The 15,867-nt window shown below is 41.2% G+C and overlaps 1 protein-coding gene across 2 annotated transcripts; it reads left to right on the forward strand.

Annotated features, from left to right (window-relative positions):
- The first annotated feature begins 3,022 nt into the window (after positions 1-3,022).
- Positions 3,023-11,672, forward strand: PARK7 (Parkinsonism associated deglycase). 2 transcript variants are annotated; one of them, XM_070759059.1, is made up of 7 exons: positions 3,023-3,107; positions 5,571-5,675; positions 6,311-6,412; positions 7,510-7,569; positions 7,827-7,896; positions 8,887-8,973; positions 11,288-11,672. In XM_070759059.1, the coding sequence occupies exons 2-7, from the start codon at positions 5,586-5,588 to the stop codon at positions 11,446-11,448; spliced, it is 570 nt and encodes a 189-aa protein (XP_070615160.1). In that variant the 5' UTR covers positions 3,023-3,107; positions 5,571-5,585; the 3' UTR covers positions 11,449-11,672. The 2 variants fall into 2 exon arrangements, with proteins under 2 accessions (XP_070615160.1, XP_070615159.1); XM_070759058.1 differs by lacking the exon at positions 3,023-3,107 and adding an exon at positions 4,052-4,148.
- The last annotated feature ends 4,195 nt before the right edge of the window (positions 11,673-15,867 follow it).

Genomic DNA, 15,867 nt, shown 5'->3' on the forward strand with positions numbered 1-15,867 from the left:
CCCCCCACCCAAAATTGGGGTGGGGAGGTGTCAGGATCAGGCGCAGGAGGCGATCCAGAGGCTGCTCCAAATGTCTACGGAGGTGTTTCTCCATCCTCCGAGTCAAATTGACTTGATTTTCTTGCGTTTTCCTTTCCCCCCCCTTCTGAAGACATTTCCTACTCTGACCAAATGGCAGGTTTTTCCAATGGAAGGGTTGATTATTCAAAAATTGCTGAAATCTCCCCAAATTGCCAAAAATGGCTGAAATTTCCAGAAATCTCCAAAAAATTGCCAAAATTTTCCAAAATCTCCCAAAATCGCTGAAATTTCCAGAAATCTCCCAAAATTGCCAAAAATGGCTGAAATCTCCCAAAATTGACAAAAATTGTTGAAATTTCCAGAAATCTCCAAAAAATTGCTGAAATCTCCCAAAATTGCCAAAATCTCCCAAAATTTCCAATAATTGCTGAAATCTCCCAAAATTTCCAATAATTGCTGAAATCTCCCAAAATTTCCAAAATTGCTGAAATTTCCAGAAATCTCCCAAAAATTGCCGAAATATTGAAAAAATTGCCGAAATCTTCCAAAATTGCTGAAAACTCTAAAAATCTCCCAAAATTGCTGAAATCTCTCTCACGTATGTCCTCTCATGAGAATTTGTTCCCTGCACATGTGCAGAAGCCAAATCTGACTCCGACATGCCTGCGCCCCGTGCCCATCACCCAGAATTGCACATAAAGCTCCATTTTCACTCCCAGTACGCAGTGTGGTGCATACCGGCTAGCAACTCATTACTGACAGAGTCGTTAAAAGAAGATTATAATTTTTACTTTGGAGTCATTCAGTGGAGGCTCTTATATCTCTTTCAGAAAAGAATTCTACAAACATATCATATCTTATATGTTCATAAACCTCTTAAAATATAGCTTTTCTCCATCCAATGTTAAAACATTACAATAACTTTTACATTAATCGCTAGTCATCAAATTCACATTTTATTTTGATCTTACAATTTGTATATGTTTGATAATAATGAGACTGTCTCCGATGCGAGATATGATTGGATTGGATGAAGGGTTAAATTGGATGATATGTTAAAGGGTTAAATAAGGCTCAGGCGGGGAACAAGGGGTCACAATCTGAGGTCAGTTGGGAGAAAGATCAGAAGCAACGTGAGCAAATATTATTTGACCGAAAGAGTAGAGGCTTGGAACAAACTTCCAGCAGACGTGGTTGGTCAATCCACAGGAACTGAATGTAAACATGCCTGGGATAAACATAGATCCATCCTAAGATAAAATACAGGAAATAGTTTAAGGGCAGACTAGATGGACCAGGAGGTCTTTTTCTGCCGTCAGTCTTCTATGTTTCTATGTTTCTCTATGTTTCTATGAATGTGTGCGAATGTACATCGGGTCTTTTAAAAATGTTTTAGTACATTTTTCATATTTTATAGTTATTAGGTTTCGTATATATTGTTATATTTAATGCTGTATGCCGCCCTGAGTTGCCTCGAGAAGGACAGCGTAGAAATCAAACAAACAAATAAATAAATAAACAAACAAATAAATAAATAAATAAATCAGCTTGATTTTGTGTTCAAAATTATGTATTGTTTTAAATTTTATGCTGGAGGGGAAAAAATAAAATAAAATGCAAAAAAAAGAAGAAGATGATGATTGTAGCTTTGAACGGTCAGTAAATGAACTGTTGTAAATCCAGGACCAACTGTAATGAATGACCAATGGTGTGAGATGGTGCCGGGCATTGCTACTCTGTGCTGTTCCTGTCTGTGGACTTGTGAAAATGTGACTGCGGTTATTTTTAAGAGGGTGTTAAATTCGGGTCCCAAAATAAGGTGGCTGAAAGGTTACAACGGTGTGTGAGCGCGTCTGAAATAGGTCACCATAATGTCTGTATTTGAACCCTTTCCCTGTTGCGTAACAGGAGAAAGATGGATAGAGGCAGTCCTTGATTTATGACGGTTTGCTTAATGACCGTTTTTTTTTTAAGTTTCCAAGAAAAGCAATCTGGGGCCCTTTGGTTTCAAATTTACAACCTATCCTCAGGCTCACGTGATCCAAATTAGGGCAACTGACTCGTCTTTGCGACGGTCGCCAATGATCAAAGCACCGAAACTGGCTGACGCGATTGTGGAACGAATAGCTCTATCCAGGCAGTCCTTGATTTACAACAGTTCGTTTTGTGACCAGTTACAAGGTCCCTGGGGAAAAACAGTGACTTATGGAATGTTTTTCATCCTTTATGACCGTCGCTGTATATCTCCGCACAGTCAGGTGATCAAAATTCTGACGCTTGTTAACTGATTCATTTTACGATGGTCACAGTGCCCCCCCCCCGAGGTGTGATGTGATCTTCTGGCTGGTCAAATCAATGGGGTTCTCTTAAGGTCCGTGCAACTAATTTATCAATTGCAGCGATCCACTTAACGATGGTGGCCAGAAAGGTGGAAAATGGGGCAGAACCTCCTACATGGACTTCTCGCTTAACGACATTTGTTTGTTTTATTTTTTATTTTATTTTATTTTATTATTTTATTTTAATTTAATTTATTATTATTTTTTATTTTGTGTTGTTTTATTTTATTATTATTTTATTTTATTAATTTTTTGTTTTGTTTTGTTTTGTTTTATTTCATTTTATTATTTTATTTTATTTTAATTTATTAATGTTTTGTTTTGTTTTTTATTTTATTCGACTTCTATGCCACCCACTCCCAATGGGACTCATAACATTTGGTCATAGGTCGAGGACAACAAAAAATAAATAAAATTTCAGGTCAGCCAAAAAAAACCCCATATCCGTAGCCCAATGCTTCCCAACCTGTCTATCGGTGGACTACAATTCCCACAATTCCTCCGCTCGCATAGCTGTAAGAATTAAGGGAGTTGAAGTCCTGTAGACCCGGAAGTAGCTAACGCAAGTGAGACCCGGAAGGACCTTTTTCTCAATGAATTGTGGGAAATGTAGTTTGTTTTTAAACTATGGAGTTACCTACACAGGCCATCTACTGTATTCCTATCCTGTTTGGGTTTTCAGATTTTATTTAGCTGTTAAATTCATTTTGCTGCCTGATTTAAAAGAATAAGAAGGACGAAAGGAGTGTAAGTAGAAAATAATAGAACAATAAATAAATAAAATCAATAATAAAATAAAATAAATGATGAAAAAGAACACCAGGGGGAACATATCTATAGGATAATCACAATAATATCTATATTTGTATATACAGTATACAGAATGTACCCCAAAATATGCCAAATTTTAAAATCCACCACATGCTGAAATAATTTTAAAAAAATCAGTAAAGATTGTATTTGTTTATTCTCACTACAGGAAGTTCTGAACTTACGACCAAACTTGAGTTTCCATCATTAAGTAAGACGTTGGTTTAGGGGAGCTTGCCCCCCCCCCCCCCACTGTTTGATTTATTTAATTTAGTTTATTAAATTAATAGGCTGCCCAACACCTTGTGGACTTGTCTTTCCCCCTTAAGTGAAATCCCCTGCAGTGGTTTAAATTATGATGGTGAAGCAGTCAGTCAGAAAAGGGAATCGTAAGTGTGAGTCAAGGGCCAAGCCTCTGAATTTTATTTATCGGGTTTGCCTCTGCAACAGACAAGCCCTGCGTCCATTTTCCCCCCCTCTCCAGGGCCGCTGGGGCTTCTTTGGTCACTAAGCGGAAAATCGTAAACCGAGGACTAACCCAAATCAAAACAATTTTTTTCCACAGAAAGGAAATCCATACAGGGAAATTCACAATGACTGGCTACTTTTGGGGGGTGCTAAGCAACTCCCCTATATACTTTTGGGACTACACCCCCCGTCCATTGGAAACACCCCTCTCCCCCCTGGTAGGAGGGGCGCATGCACCCCCCCCCCTTCATTGCAAGTTTTTTGCAAGGTTGCAATTTTTTTTTGCAAGGCTGCAAAAGCTTGAGACTTGCGTGGTGGAACCTTTGCAAGGCTGGCTGTTTGGGGGCGCGTGGGAGGGGGTCCTCTGCCCTTGCTCTCGAGCCCCCCCTTTCCTCCTCCCCTCCCTGGTACCGCCCCCTCCCCAAAGGTGCCGCCCACCCACCTACCCCCCCTCCCCGTGACGCAGCACCACCGGCCCTTCGGAGCGCAGCGCTGTAACCGAGATTGCGCGTAAGAAAGCGGGGTCCCCCCTCTTGTCCCCCTCCCGCCCACCCCCTTTTCAGGGCAGGGGGCGCTCCCCACCCCCAGCCCAACGGTTCCCTCCCTTCCCTGGAACGTCTCCCCTTTTCTGGGCAGGGGTCTCTCCAAGGGGGCCCCTCCTTCCTTCCCAATCCATAGCTCCTTTTCTGGGCAGGGGTCCCTTCTTCCTTCCCTGCTCCGCCATCTCCCATTTTGGGGGGCAGGGGTCTCCCCCAATGGGTCCCTCCTTCCTTCCCTCCCCAGGCCGTCTCCCCGTTTCCGGGCAGGTGTCTCTCCAAGCACACCCTTCCTGTGACTTTTTGCGGGCGGGGGGTCTCTCCAAGGGGGTCCCTCCTTCCTTCTTTGGTCTGTCTCCCATTTTGGGGTAGGGGTCTCCCCCAATGGGTCTCTCCTTCCTTCCCTCCCCAGCCCATAACCCCTTTTTCCGGGCAGGGGTCTCTCCAAGGGGTCCCTCCTTCCTTCCTTCCTTGGTCCATCTCCCATTTTTGAGTAGGGGTCTCCCCCAACGGATCCTTCCTTCCTTCCTTCCCCCGATCCTTTCCCCTTTTCTGGGCAGAGGTCTCTAAGAGGTCCCTCCTTCCTTCCTCTCTCCTTCCAGGGGTCTCTCCAAAGGGTCCCTCCCTCCTCTCTTCCTTCCTTGGTCCATCTCCCATTTTGGGGTAGGGGCCTTCCTCAATGGGTCCTTTCTTCCTTTCCCTCCCCAGTCTGTCACCCCTTTTTCAGGCAGGGGTCTCCCCAAGGGATCCCTCCTTCCTTCCCTCCCCAGCTCGTAACCCCTTTTCTGGGCAGGGGTCTTTCTAAAAGGTTTCCTCCCTCCCTCCCTCCCTCCTTCTCCCATTTTTGAGGCAGGGGTCTCCCCCAATGGAACTTTCCCAGTCTGTCACTCTTTTTTTCTGGGCAAGGGTCCCTCCCTCCTTCCTTGGTCCATCACCCTTTTTGGGGGCAGGGGTCTCCCCCAATGGGCCCCTTCTTCCTTTCCCCCAGATCATAACTACTTTTCCGGGCAGGGGTCCCTCCCTCCATCTCTTCCCATCTGTACTCCCATTTCTGGGCAGGGGTCTCTCCTTCCTTCCTTCCTTCCCTGGTCTCTCCCATTTTGGGGGCAGCGGGTCTCCCAAACTAGACCCTCCCTCCATTCCTCCCTGGTGTGTTGCTCCTTTTTCTGGGCAGGGGTCTCCCCAACCAATCTGGGTCCTTGGGAACCCCTGGCCACCATCTTGCACACTCTTCCCCGATTGGCCAGAGGTTTCCGCCTGGGCGAGCGAGGATGGGTGGCTGGGTTCCTCCCCCCCCCAGAAAAAGGGGTTCCCCCCTGGACAGGAAGAGTAGGGCGGCTAGGGGGGTCTCTCATCATCCCCCCAATTTCTCAAGGCACTTTTGCACCCACTGCAGAATCCCCGCTTCACGATGGGTACCAAAAAAGCGCTGGTGATTTTGGCCAAAGGGGCCGAAGAGATGGAAACGGTCATCCCGACAGATCTGATGCGCAGGGCAGGAGTAAGTCCCCGTGTGAGGAGTGGAGACCCCCTCCCAAGCTCCTTGCCCCCAAATCTAGCCAAGAAAGACCCCCCTCCAAAAACTTGTTTCTACCTGGCTACAGGTGGCGAAAAAAGCATTCTTTGACGACCACTTTTCTTTGATTTTTAAAAAAATCACAAGTAGTCCTCTGACTTATGACTGCAATAGTCCTCTGACTTGTGATTGCAAAAAAAATTCTGAGAAATTAAATGAATTTTGCCCCATTTGACGACTTTTCTCGCCGCGGTTGTTAAGTGAATGGCTTCCTGTCGATAAGTTAGCAACAAGTCTGTTAAGTAAATGTGGCTTTCCTTGGCCAGAAGGTCGCAAAAGCGAGTCATGTGATAACTCCCATCCCTGACCCGTCGGAAATACAACCGTCCGAATTTTGATTCGCGGAAACTACATCCTGGTTGTAAGTCTGAAAAAGTCCCTTTTTTCTCAGCGCCCGTTGTAACTTGGAACGGTTGCTAAGTGAACGTAGCGGTAGGTCGTCCTTACGACAGGACGTTTTAGTGGCCTGGCCGTCTTAAAGTGAGACTGGGCTGAGAAACCCTCTTGGATGTTAGCTGAAATTCTGCGCTCCGCCACAAAATGGCGGTTTTCTTAACCAGATTTCTGTGACGGTAGCGGGATTGTCCGGAAAGCAGCCTGTCCAGTGCAGCCGCGATGTGGTGATTTGTCCCGATACCAGTTTGGAAGAAGCCCGGAAAAAGGTTTGTGCCCCCCATCCCCATTTTTTTAAAGCAAAGTTTGGGATCCCCTTCACTTTCCATTCAAAATGGTGGTTTTCAGCCACGGCCATTTTAAGCTGTGTGGACTTCAACTCCCAGAATTCCTGTGCCAGCCATCTTAAAAGGGAATTGGCAATGGAATTTTGGGAGTTGAAGTCCAGGGATAGAAATCTAATTAGTAAATAAATAATAATAATAATAAATAATGCATCTTAAAAATAATTGGCAGGGGAATTCTGGGAGTTGAAATCCATGTAAGTTAAAAATAGTTGGAAGTGGAATTCTGGGAGCTGAAGTCCAGGCATAGAAATCTAATTAATAAATAATACAATAAATAATAGTAATGCAGCTTAAAAATAATTGGCCACTGAATTCTGGGAGTTAAAGTCCATGCAGTTTAAAAATATTTGGTAGGGGAGTTCTGGGAGTTGAAGTCCAGGCATAGAAATCTACAGTAATTAATAAATAATAAAATAAATAATAAATAATGCAGCTTAAAAATAATTAGGGGAATTCTGGGAGTTGAAGTCCATACAGTTTAAAAATAATTAGCAGGGGAATTCTGGGGGTTGAAGTCCAGGCATAGAAATCTACAGTAATTAATAAATAATAAAATAAATAATAATAAATAATGCAGCTTAAAAATAATTAGCAGGGGAATTCTGGGAGTTGAAGTCCATACAGTTTAAAAATAATTGGTAGGGGAATTCTGGGAGTTGAAGTCCAGGCATAGAAATCTACAGTCGTTAATAAATAATAAAATAAATAATAATAAATAATGCAGCTTAAAAATAATTAGCAGGGGAATTCTGGGGGTTGAAGTCCAGGCATAGAAATCTACAGTAATTAATAAATAATAAAATAAATAATAATAAATAATGCAGCTTAAAAATAATTAGCAGGTGAATTCTGGGGGTTGAAGTCCAAGCATAGAAATCTACAGTAATTAATAAATAATAAAATAAATAATAATAAATAATGCAGCTTAAAAATAATTTGCAGGGGAATTCTGGGAGTTGAAGTCCATGCAGCTTAAAGGAGAATTTGGTGACTTTCTCTCTCTCTCTCTCTCTTTTTAGGGGCCGTATGATGTGGTGGTCTTGCCAGGAGGTAACCTGGGAGCTCAGAACTTGTCAGAGGTGAAAATGACAGTGTCAATTTTCTATCACCCGCCCACGTTCTCCTTCGCATGCTATAGATTTTAGAACATAAAGAAAGACTTTAAGATTTGAAGTGCGATGGGGAGAGTCATCTTGTTTTTCTTGCTTTTCTAAGAAATCCCTCCCCCCTCCCCGCCCTTTCAGGACTTCTAATTATTATTATTATTATTGTTATTATTATTATTGTTATTATTATTATTTTAATGATTCCCTCTCTCTTTGATCTGTTCTTGCAGTCTACCCTCGTGAAAGACGTCCTAAAGGATCAGGATAGCAGGAAAGACCTTATTGCAGCCATTTGTGCAGGTAAAGTCCCATCTTCTACCTTTGGAGAAACTCCAAGCCCTACCAGATCCGAGACCCCCGTTGGGGAAACTCAGATTTGGGGGCCTTTGCTAATGGCGGTGGCGGCGGTGGTGGTCGGGCGGATTGCAATGGCCAGACCTGGCTCTGCGGGTTTGCAATAAAATTCTAAGCATTTGGAAGCCGCAGATAAAAATTGTTAAAGCATCCAGAAGGGTGCAAATGAATTTCTCCGGATTCAGAAACTGCAAATAAAATTGTAAGAGCCCAGGAGCTGCAAATAAAAACCGCAAGCTTCCAAAAGCTGCAAATAAAAATTTTAAGCATCCAGAAGCTACAGATAAACATTGTAAGCATCCAGAATCTGCAAATAAAATTATAACAGTCCAGAAGCTGCAAATAAAATTATAACAATCCAGAAGCTGCAAATAAATTTCCGAGCATCCATAAGTTGCAAATAAAATTCCGAGCATCCATAAGTTGCAAATAAAATTCTGAGCAACCATAAGTTGCAAATAAAATTATGAGAGTCCAGAAGCTTCAAATAAATGTTCTCAGAATCCAGAAGCAGCAAATAATGTGTGATAGTGTAATGTAGAATTATAAGATTCCAGAAGCTACAAATAAAATTATAACAATCCAGAAGCTGTAAATAAAAATTGTAAGCGTCCAAAAGCTGCAAATAAAAATTCTTAAGAATTTAGACGCTGCAGATAAAATTCCAAGTATCCATAAGATGCAAATATAAATTCTAAGAATCCAGACGCAGCAAATAGTGTATCCTGCATAGTAATGTAATGTATATGCAAATGTATAACCCACGGCTCAACCCTTTTGTACCGGAACCAGCAACCCGCCCCGAGTCTGTGGAGAGGGGTGGCATACAAATCTAATAAATTATTATTATTATTATTATTATTATTATTATTATTATTATTATTAATGCCGTTTGAATCATAGCTTGTTTTTGTTTCTCCTCTTGTCGGCCTGCAGGTCCCACAGCGCTCCTGGCTCATGGAATCGGCTTTGGAACCAAAGTGACAAGTCACCCCTTGGCCAAAGACAAGATGATGACCGGGGGTCAGTATTCCACAAAACAATTGCTGGGGAGGACAAGCGGAGTGTTGTGGCTTTAACAGAGTTGGAAGGGACCTTGTAGGTCATCTAGTCCAACCCCCTAACCCTGCACCATTTCTGACAGATGGGCAGTCCTGTATCTCCTTGAAAGCTTCCATTGATGAAGCTTCCGGTTTGGCGGTATTGTTAATCTAAATTAATTAATTTAATTAATTTAGATCAGGGGGTCCCCCAACTCCCTGGCTGTGGTCCGTGACCGGCCCTTGAACCCATTCGGAACCGGGCCGCAGATGTGATGGCCAAGCGCCCCTGTTTTCTACAGGTTGTCCTCAAAACGTACGACCACAAATGAGCCCAAAATGTATGTTGCTAAGCGAGAAGCATGTTGAGGGAGTTTTGTCCCGTATTTACGACTTTTTCTTCCTGCGTTTCTTAATAAAATTCATAAGATGCAAGGAAAATTTTAAGAATGGGGAGATGCGAGTAAAGTTCTAATAGTTTGAAAGAAGCAGATGAAATTCAAAGCATTGAGAAGATGCAAGTAAAATTATAAGCGTTGAGAAGATGCAAATGAAATTCTTAGAATCCAGAAGATGCAAATTAAACTCTTAAGAACTGGAAGATGCAAATAAAATTATAAGAATTCGGAAGCTGCAAATAAAATTCTAAAGCATACAGAAGCTGCCAATAAATTTTACAATCTTTCTTTGCCATTGTGGTTAAGGAAATCCGTGCAATTGTTAAATTACTGTATGTTTGGAGTATAAGACGCACAATTTTACTCACTAAAAGAGGCTGGAACTTCAAGTGTGTCTTATGCTCTGAATGTAGCTTTTTTTCCAGCCCTAACTAGCTGCTAACAAATTTCCCAACTCTTATCTTGCAGGCTCTTTCATTCTTTCTCTCTGGGAAGAATATTTTCCAAGCCTTAAATCTTTGCAGGTTTTTTTTTCATTGCTCTACTTGCTCTGAATAAGTTTCTTTCCAGCCCTAACCAGGTGCTAACGATGTCCCCAGCTCTTACTGGCTTGCAAGCTCTTTCCTTGTTACTCTCTGCAAAGAATGCTTTCCAATCCTAGGCCTGTGCAGGTTTTTTTCATTGCTTTACTTAAAATGTCTCTTTCCAGCCCTAACCAGGTGCTAACGATGTTCCCAGCTCTTACCAGCTTGCAAGCTCTTTCCTTGTTACTCTCTGCAAAGAATGCTTTCCAATCCTAAGTCTGTGCAGGTTTTTTTCATTGCTTTACTGAAAATGTCTCTTTCCAGCCCTAACCAGGTGCTAACGATGTTCCCAGCTCTTACTGGCTTGCAAGCTCTTTCCTTGTTACTCTCTGCAAAGAATGCTTTCCAGTCCTAGGCCTGTGCAGGTTTTTTTCATTGCTTTACTTAAAATGTCTCTTTCCAGCCCTAACCAGGTGCTAACAATGTTCCCAGCTCTTACCAGCTTGCAAGCTCTTTCCTTGTTACTCTCTGCAAAGAATGCTTTCCAATCCTAGGCCTGTGCAGGTTTTTTTCATTGCTTTACTTAAAATGTCTCTTTCCAGCCCTAACCAGTTGCTAACGAGGTTCCCAGCTCTTACTGGTTTGCAAGCTCTTTCCTTGTTACTCTCTGCAAAGAATGCTTTCCAATCCTAAGTCTGTGCAGGTTTTTTTCATTGCTTTACTTAAAATGTCTCTTTCCAGCCCTAACCAGGTGCTAACGATGTTCCCAGCTCTTACTGGCTTGCAAGCTCTTTCCTTGTTACTCTCTGCAAAGAATGCTTTCCAATCCTAGGCCTGTGCAGGTTTTTTTCATTGCTTTACTTAAAATGTCTCTTTCCAGCCCTAACCAGGTGCTAACGATGTTCCCAGCTCTTACCAGCTTGCAAGCTCTTTCATTGTTACTCTCTCCTAATAGGGTTTTTTTTAAAGCCCTAACCGGGGGATAAAATAATATGCTGAATCTGAGGATGCTAGCCAGATGAATACTGTATTTGGTAGGCAGATTTACCCCCCACACACTATTTTCCTCCCCCAAAACCAAGGTGCGTCTTACACTCTGAAAAAATAGGATATATAAATATAAATTAATTGCTGTAAAATAACCCTTAGGGTTATATTGTAATTGTTGTTTGTTTGTTAATGTTTTGTCCTGGTGTGTTTCTTTTTTTTCTTTGTTTTTATTTTGTATTTTTTAAAAAAAATGTAAATAATTTAATTAAAAACTATTTACAAAAAAAACAGAGTGTTGAGGAGCCATGTAAAGTTATTGGGGAAAGCAGGTAGCTTATTTTTTATCAGCTGGAGTAACTACTACAATCTTTCTCTTCCCTTTAAGATCACTACAAGTACTCGGAGAATCGGGTGGAGAAAGATGGACACATCCTGACAAGCCGTGGACCGGGCACCAGTTTCGAATTCGGCCTTGCAATCGTGGAAACGCTGCTGGGGAAGGAAGTGGCTGCCCAGACAAGAGCACCTCTGGTCCTTAAGGACTAGAAGCCTGACACACACACCCCCCCCCGAAAGCCTCGCTGGTTTCATTTTTACGACCAGGATTTTCCTTTCCACTTCTTTAGTGGGTGAACCGTCGAAGGAACGAAGCACGGCTGCCAATATCCTTTGGCACGACTTCATTCGTGCAATAAAGAGGCAACATGTTGGATGGAATTGGGTCATAACACGAAGCAAATAAAAAAGAGTGAATAAAAAAATAAATCCTACACCCCATCTGTTCAGAATTTTTAAAAAATGACAGTGATTTTAAAAAATGACAATTGTACAATTGCAAAAGAATTATAATTATAAATATAGTAAATAATATATAAAATAAAATTATATAAAATTATATATATGACGGTCTTGGCATATTCGGGTTTCTTCCCGTGTAGGATTTGGAAATTTCTGGCGATGTTTCGACGAGGTCCCACTCGTCATCTTCAGGCTGGTACTTCTGTCCTTGTTCGCCCTAGAACAAGGACAGAAGCACCAGCCTGAAGATGACGAGTGGGACCTCGTCGAAACGTCGCCAGAAATTTCCAAATCCTACATGGAAAGAAACCCAAATATGCAAAGACCGTCATACCTGTACCCGTGAAAATCTACGAAAACATATATATGTTTTTGCTGAATTTTTAAAATTAAGGGAGACTAGGATAGCGCTATTTTGGCCTTGTTCTGGCCTCATCAGCTAGCCATACCCTTAATGGGATTTGATCCTGGGGCTTTTCCCCTATATATGAAGATTGTTCTGAGCTCTCAGAACAGTCTACATACATATACCCGTGAAAATCTACGAAAACAATATATATTTATAAAATAAATATAAAATAAATAAAAATCAGAATTATATATTTTTTTAAATATCAAAGTTTGCGCTAGGAACATCCAAGTCGTGGCCAGGAATTAAAAACAGCATTCAGCATTAATAAAACAAATTTAGCGTTTAGTATTATTTTAATACACTGCTCAAAAAAATAAAGGGAACACTCCAAGAACCCATCCTAGATCTGAATGAATGAAATATTCCCATTGAATACATTCTTCTGTACAAAGTTGATTGTGCACAACAGCAGTTGAAATTGATTGTCAATCAGTGTTGCTTCCTAAGTGGACAGTTTGATTTCACAGAAGTTTGATTTACTTGGGAGTCTTTGGAGAGGGGCAGCATACAAATATAATAAATTATTGTTGTTATTATTATTATTATATTGTGTTGTTTAAGTGTTCCCTTAATTTTTTTGAGCAACATATTTTGGCATTTTTGAGTGTTGTTCAAGAAAATTCCTCCTCGTTTGGCATCGAAGGTTATTAAGTCAATTTAGAATTCGGTTATCGAGTCTAGTTCAGGATTTAGCACAAAATAAACATTATTTTAGGGCTCAGCAACGGAGGATAATTGCAGGTAAGCCCTTGATGTACAACCGCAGTGGCACCCCAAAATTTTATGTTGCTCAGTGAAACATTGAAATGAGTTTTGTTCCAGTTTACGACCTCTCGTGCCCGAGTCATTAAGTGAATCCCTGGAGAAGGTTAAAGTTTATTTATTCATTATTTATTTATTAGATTTGTACGCCGCCCTTCTCCGAGTTAGGAACCCGGTGGTGAATAAATGAAATCTGGCTTCCTGCTTTTGACTGCAAGATTGCAAAAGGACCCTGGGACTGCCATAAATAAATCAGTTGCGAAGTGTCAGAATTTTGATCACGCAACCACAGTTGATGCCACAAACGGGTGTTAAGCGTGCAAAACCGTCATAAAGGGGAGTTGCCACGGGTCAGAATTTTGATCGTGCGATGCTGCAAATAGTTGTAAGCGTGAGAAACGATCCAGGGTCCCCCCTCCTTTTTTTTAAGCATCGTCGTAATTTTGAAATGGTCACTAAGCGAACCGTTGTAACAGCGAAGACTCGATATTCTTCATGCATAGAAAAAGTCACCTTCAAAACCACCCAAGGATGGTGGTCTTTGCAATTGGCTGGGGGACGATTCCACTGGGCAACATTTAATTCCGCCCCCACCCTATTTTTTTTGGCCAGCTGTAACGCGCAAACTGTCCACTGGAGGGCAGAGTTGGATAGGATTGGCCAGCTGTAATGCCCAAATCGTCCACTGGAGGGTAGAGTTGGCCAGAATTGCAATACTGTACTGTATTCTGGGTTCAAGATTCTGTGATCTGTGGCTAGATTCAACAAAACAGGACATCAAGCAATCGCAGAAGGAAACCGTTGTAAGTTTAGGATTATCCCCATGTGTAAACGTTGGCATAGAAAGATTTGCACCTGAATGAATTCCCTGGGAAAGTTTTAAGGTGCAAATTTCAAAGTTTAGACTCTCAAGGACACCCTTAAAACATGCGGATTAATAAGAATTGGAAGAGACCTCGGAGGTCATCTAGTCCAACCCCCAAAGCAGAAAGTAGTGGCCAAAATTGTGGAAACCTTTTGGGAAAAGTTTTTTTTTTAAAAAACTAGCCAGTACCACCACTTATTTTCGGAGTAGTAGTATAAAATTATATACTGCTCAAAAAAAAGAAAGGTTGGGGAACACTTAAATAACACACCCTAGGTCTGAATGAATGAAAAATTCTCATTGAACATTTCATTTGCACCACTATTCTATTTGCACAACAGCATGTGAAATTGATTGTCAATCAGTGTTGTTTCCTAAGTGGACAGTTTGATTTACTTGGAGTTATATTCTGTTGTTTAAGTGTTCCCTTTATTTACTTTTTTGAGCAGGGTATATCAACGGAAAGATAATTTAAATCAAGAATCTACTGCAGTAACTTTTATAAAGTATTTGCTATTAGAATCGCAATTGCCAGAAAGAATTGGTCATTGAGATTTTTGAATTGAATTGTTAATTGGCAATTTCTTTTTGAGATACACAAGAATTAGCACCATAGAAAAAAACCAGATACACAGAAATGATCACCATGTCAGTTAATACTTGGTTAACTTCTAGCATGAATTATGGCCTTACAACGTCTTCCCATGGAGTGAACCAAATCTTTTAGTTCTGCAGGTGTTATCACGTGAAACCAAGATTGAACTATTGCTTCTATTAACTGAGTTTTATTGCTGGGTGGCTTCTATAATTCTATTAACAAGTTTCTTTAGATTTCCCATTGAGTTAAGGTCTGAGCTATTCCCAGCACTGGAATATCTTGAAACTCCAAAATAAATTTATTTATTTTATTTATTTATTGAATTCGACTCCTATGTCGCCCAATCCCGAAGGACTCAATAATAAAATAAAAGTGGTGGACAAAAGGAGGACTCAAAACAAAAAATAAAAGCGGTGTTATTAGCCGTCAAATCACAAAAATACACTTCCACAATTTTGGCCACTGCTGTGAGCCATTTCTGACGGATGGCTGTCCAGTCTCCTATAACTTAGTCCTAGCAAAACCAGACCTGTGTTCAATTCCAGCGTTGGTGTATTTTCGGTGCAATGACATAAGACAACCCAAATAAAATTACCCATCAAATCTCAAAAATACACTTTTCCACAATTTTGGCCATTGCTGTGCACCATTTCTGATGGATGCCAGTTCAGTCTCTTACAACTTAGTCCCTAGCAAAACCAGACCTGTGTTCGATTCCAGCGTTGGTGTATTTTCGACATAAGGCAACTCCAATAAAATCGGAACAAGTCCGCTTGCGTGATCATATCTTAGCAGACCGTTTCATAATGCAAAGTCTTGCAGCATGACTGCAAACAGGTTTCTCTTTAGTCAGGAGGTTGCAGAGCAAAATGTGGGTGAGTATTGGTATTGGTGTTTTAGATCTAATTTTAAACCTAGATTTCTTATATACTGTATTACTGTGTTTATTTTGTTGTGAGACGCCCTGAGTCTGCGGAGAAGGGCGGTATAGAAATCTAATTAATTAATAAATAATAAATAATAAATAAAATCTATTCCTTTGCAAACCTTCCTTCCAACACCGGTTTACAAAGTGTGATTGTGTGTGTGTGTGTGTGTTGGAAAGGCCAAAATTGTCCTTTAAAGCAAAGAGTACGCAAACTTTTAGCAAAGATGACGTAACAGCCCCGAGGTTCTTTTGGACTTTTTGACGAGCTGATTGAAAAAAAAAGAAGAGGAAAATCAGATTTGCTTTAACAACAGCCATGATGACACACACACAAAATTGTGCGGTTGTTAAGACGAGGAGTTTAAAAAAATCCCCCAAAGAGGCAGCTGTCTTTTTTTTTAGGATGCATCAAACCCAGCCTACAACTTGTTGTGCAGCTGCAGCGTGGCAGACTGCCCAATGTTGATAGTAGGCACATCGTACGACGGGATTGACCAATGTGGAATGTGCAGACACATACACACCCCCAAAACACACACACACCTGAGCAGCAATTCTGTGTGGCAACTAAAAAAAAAAAGAGAACAGATCGAAGGAGAAAC

This window comes from Erythrolamprus reginae, chromosome 8 (assembly GCF_031021105.1).
Source record: "Erythrolamprus reginae isolate rEryReg1 chromosome 8, rEryReg1.hap1, whole genome shotgun sequence".
In the NCBI taxonomy this organism is placed as follows: domain Eukaryota; kingdom Metazoa; phylum Chordata; class Lepidosauria; order Squamata; family Dipsadidae; genus Erythrolamprus; species Erythrolamprus reginae.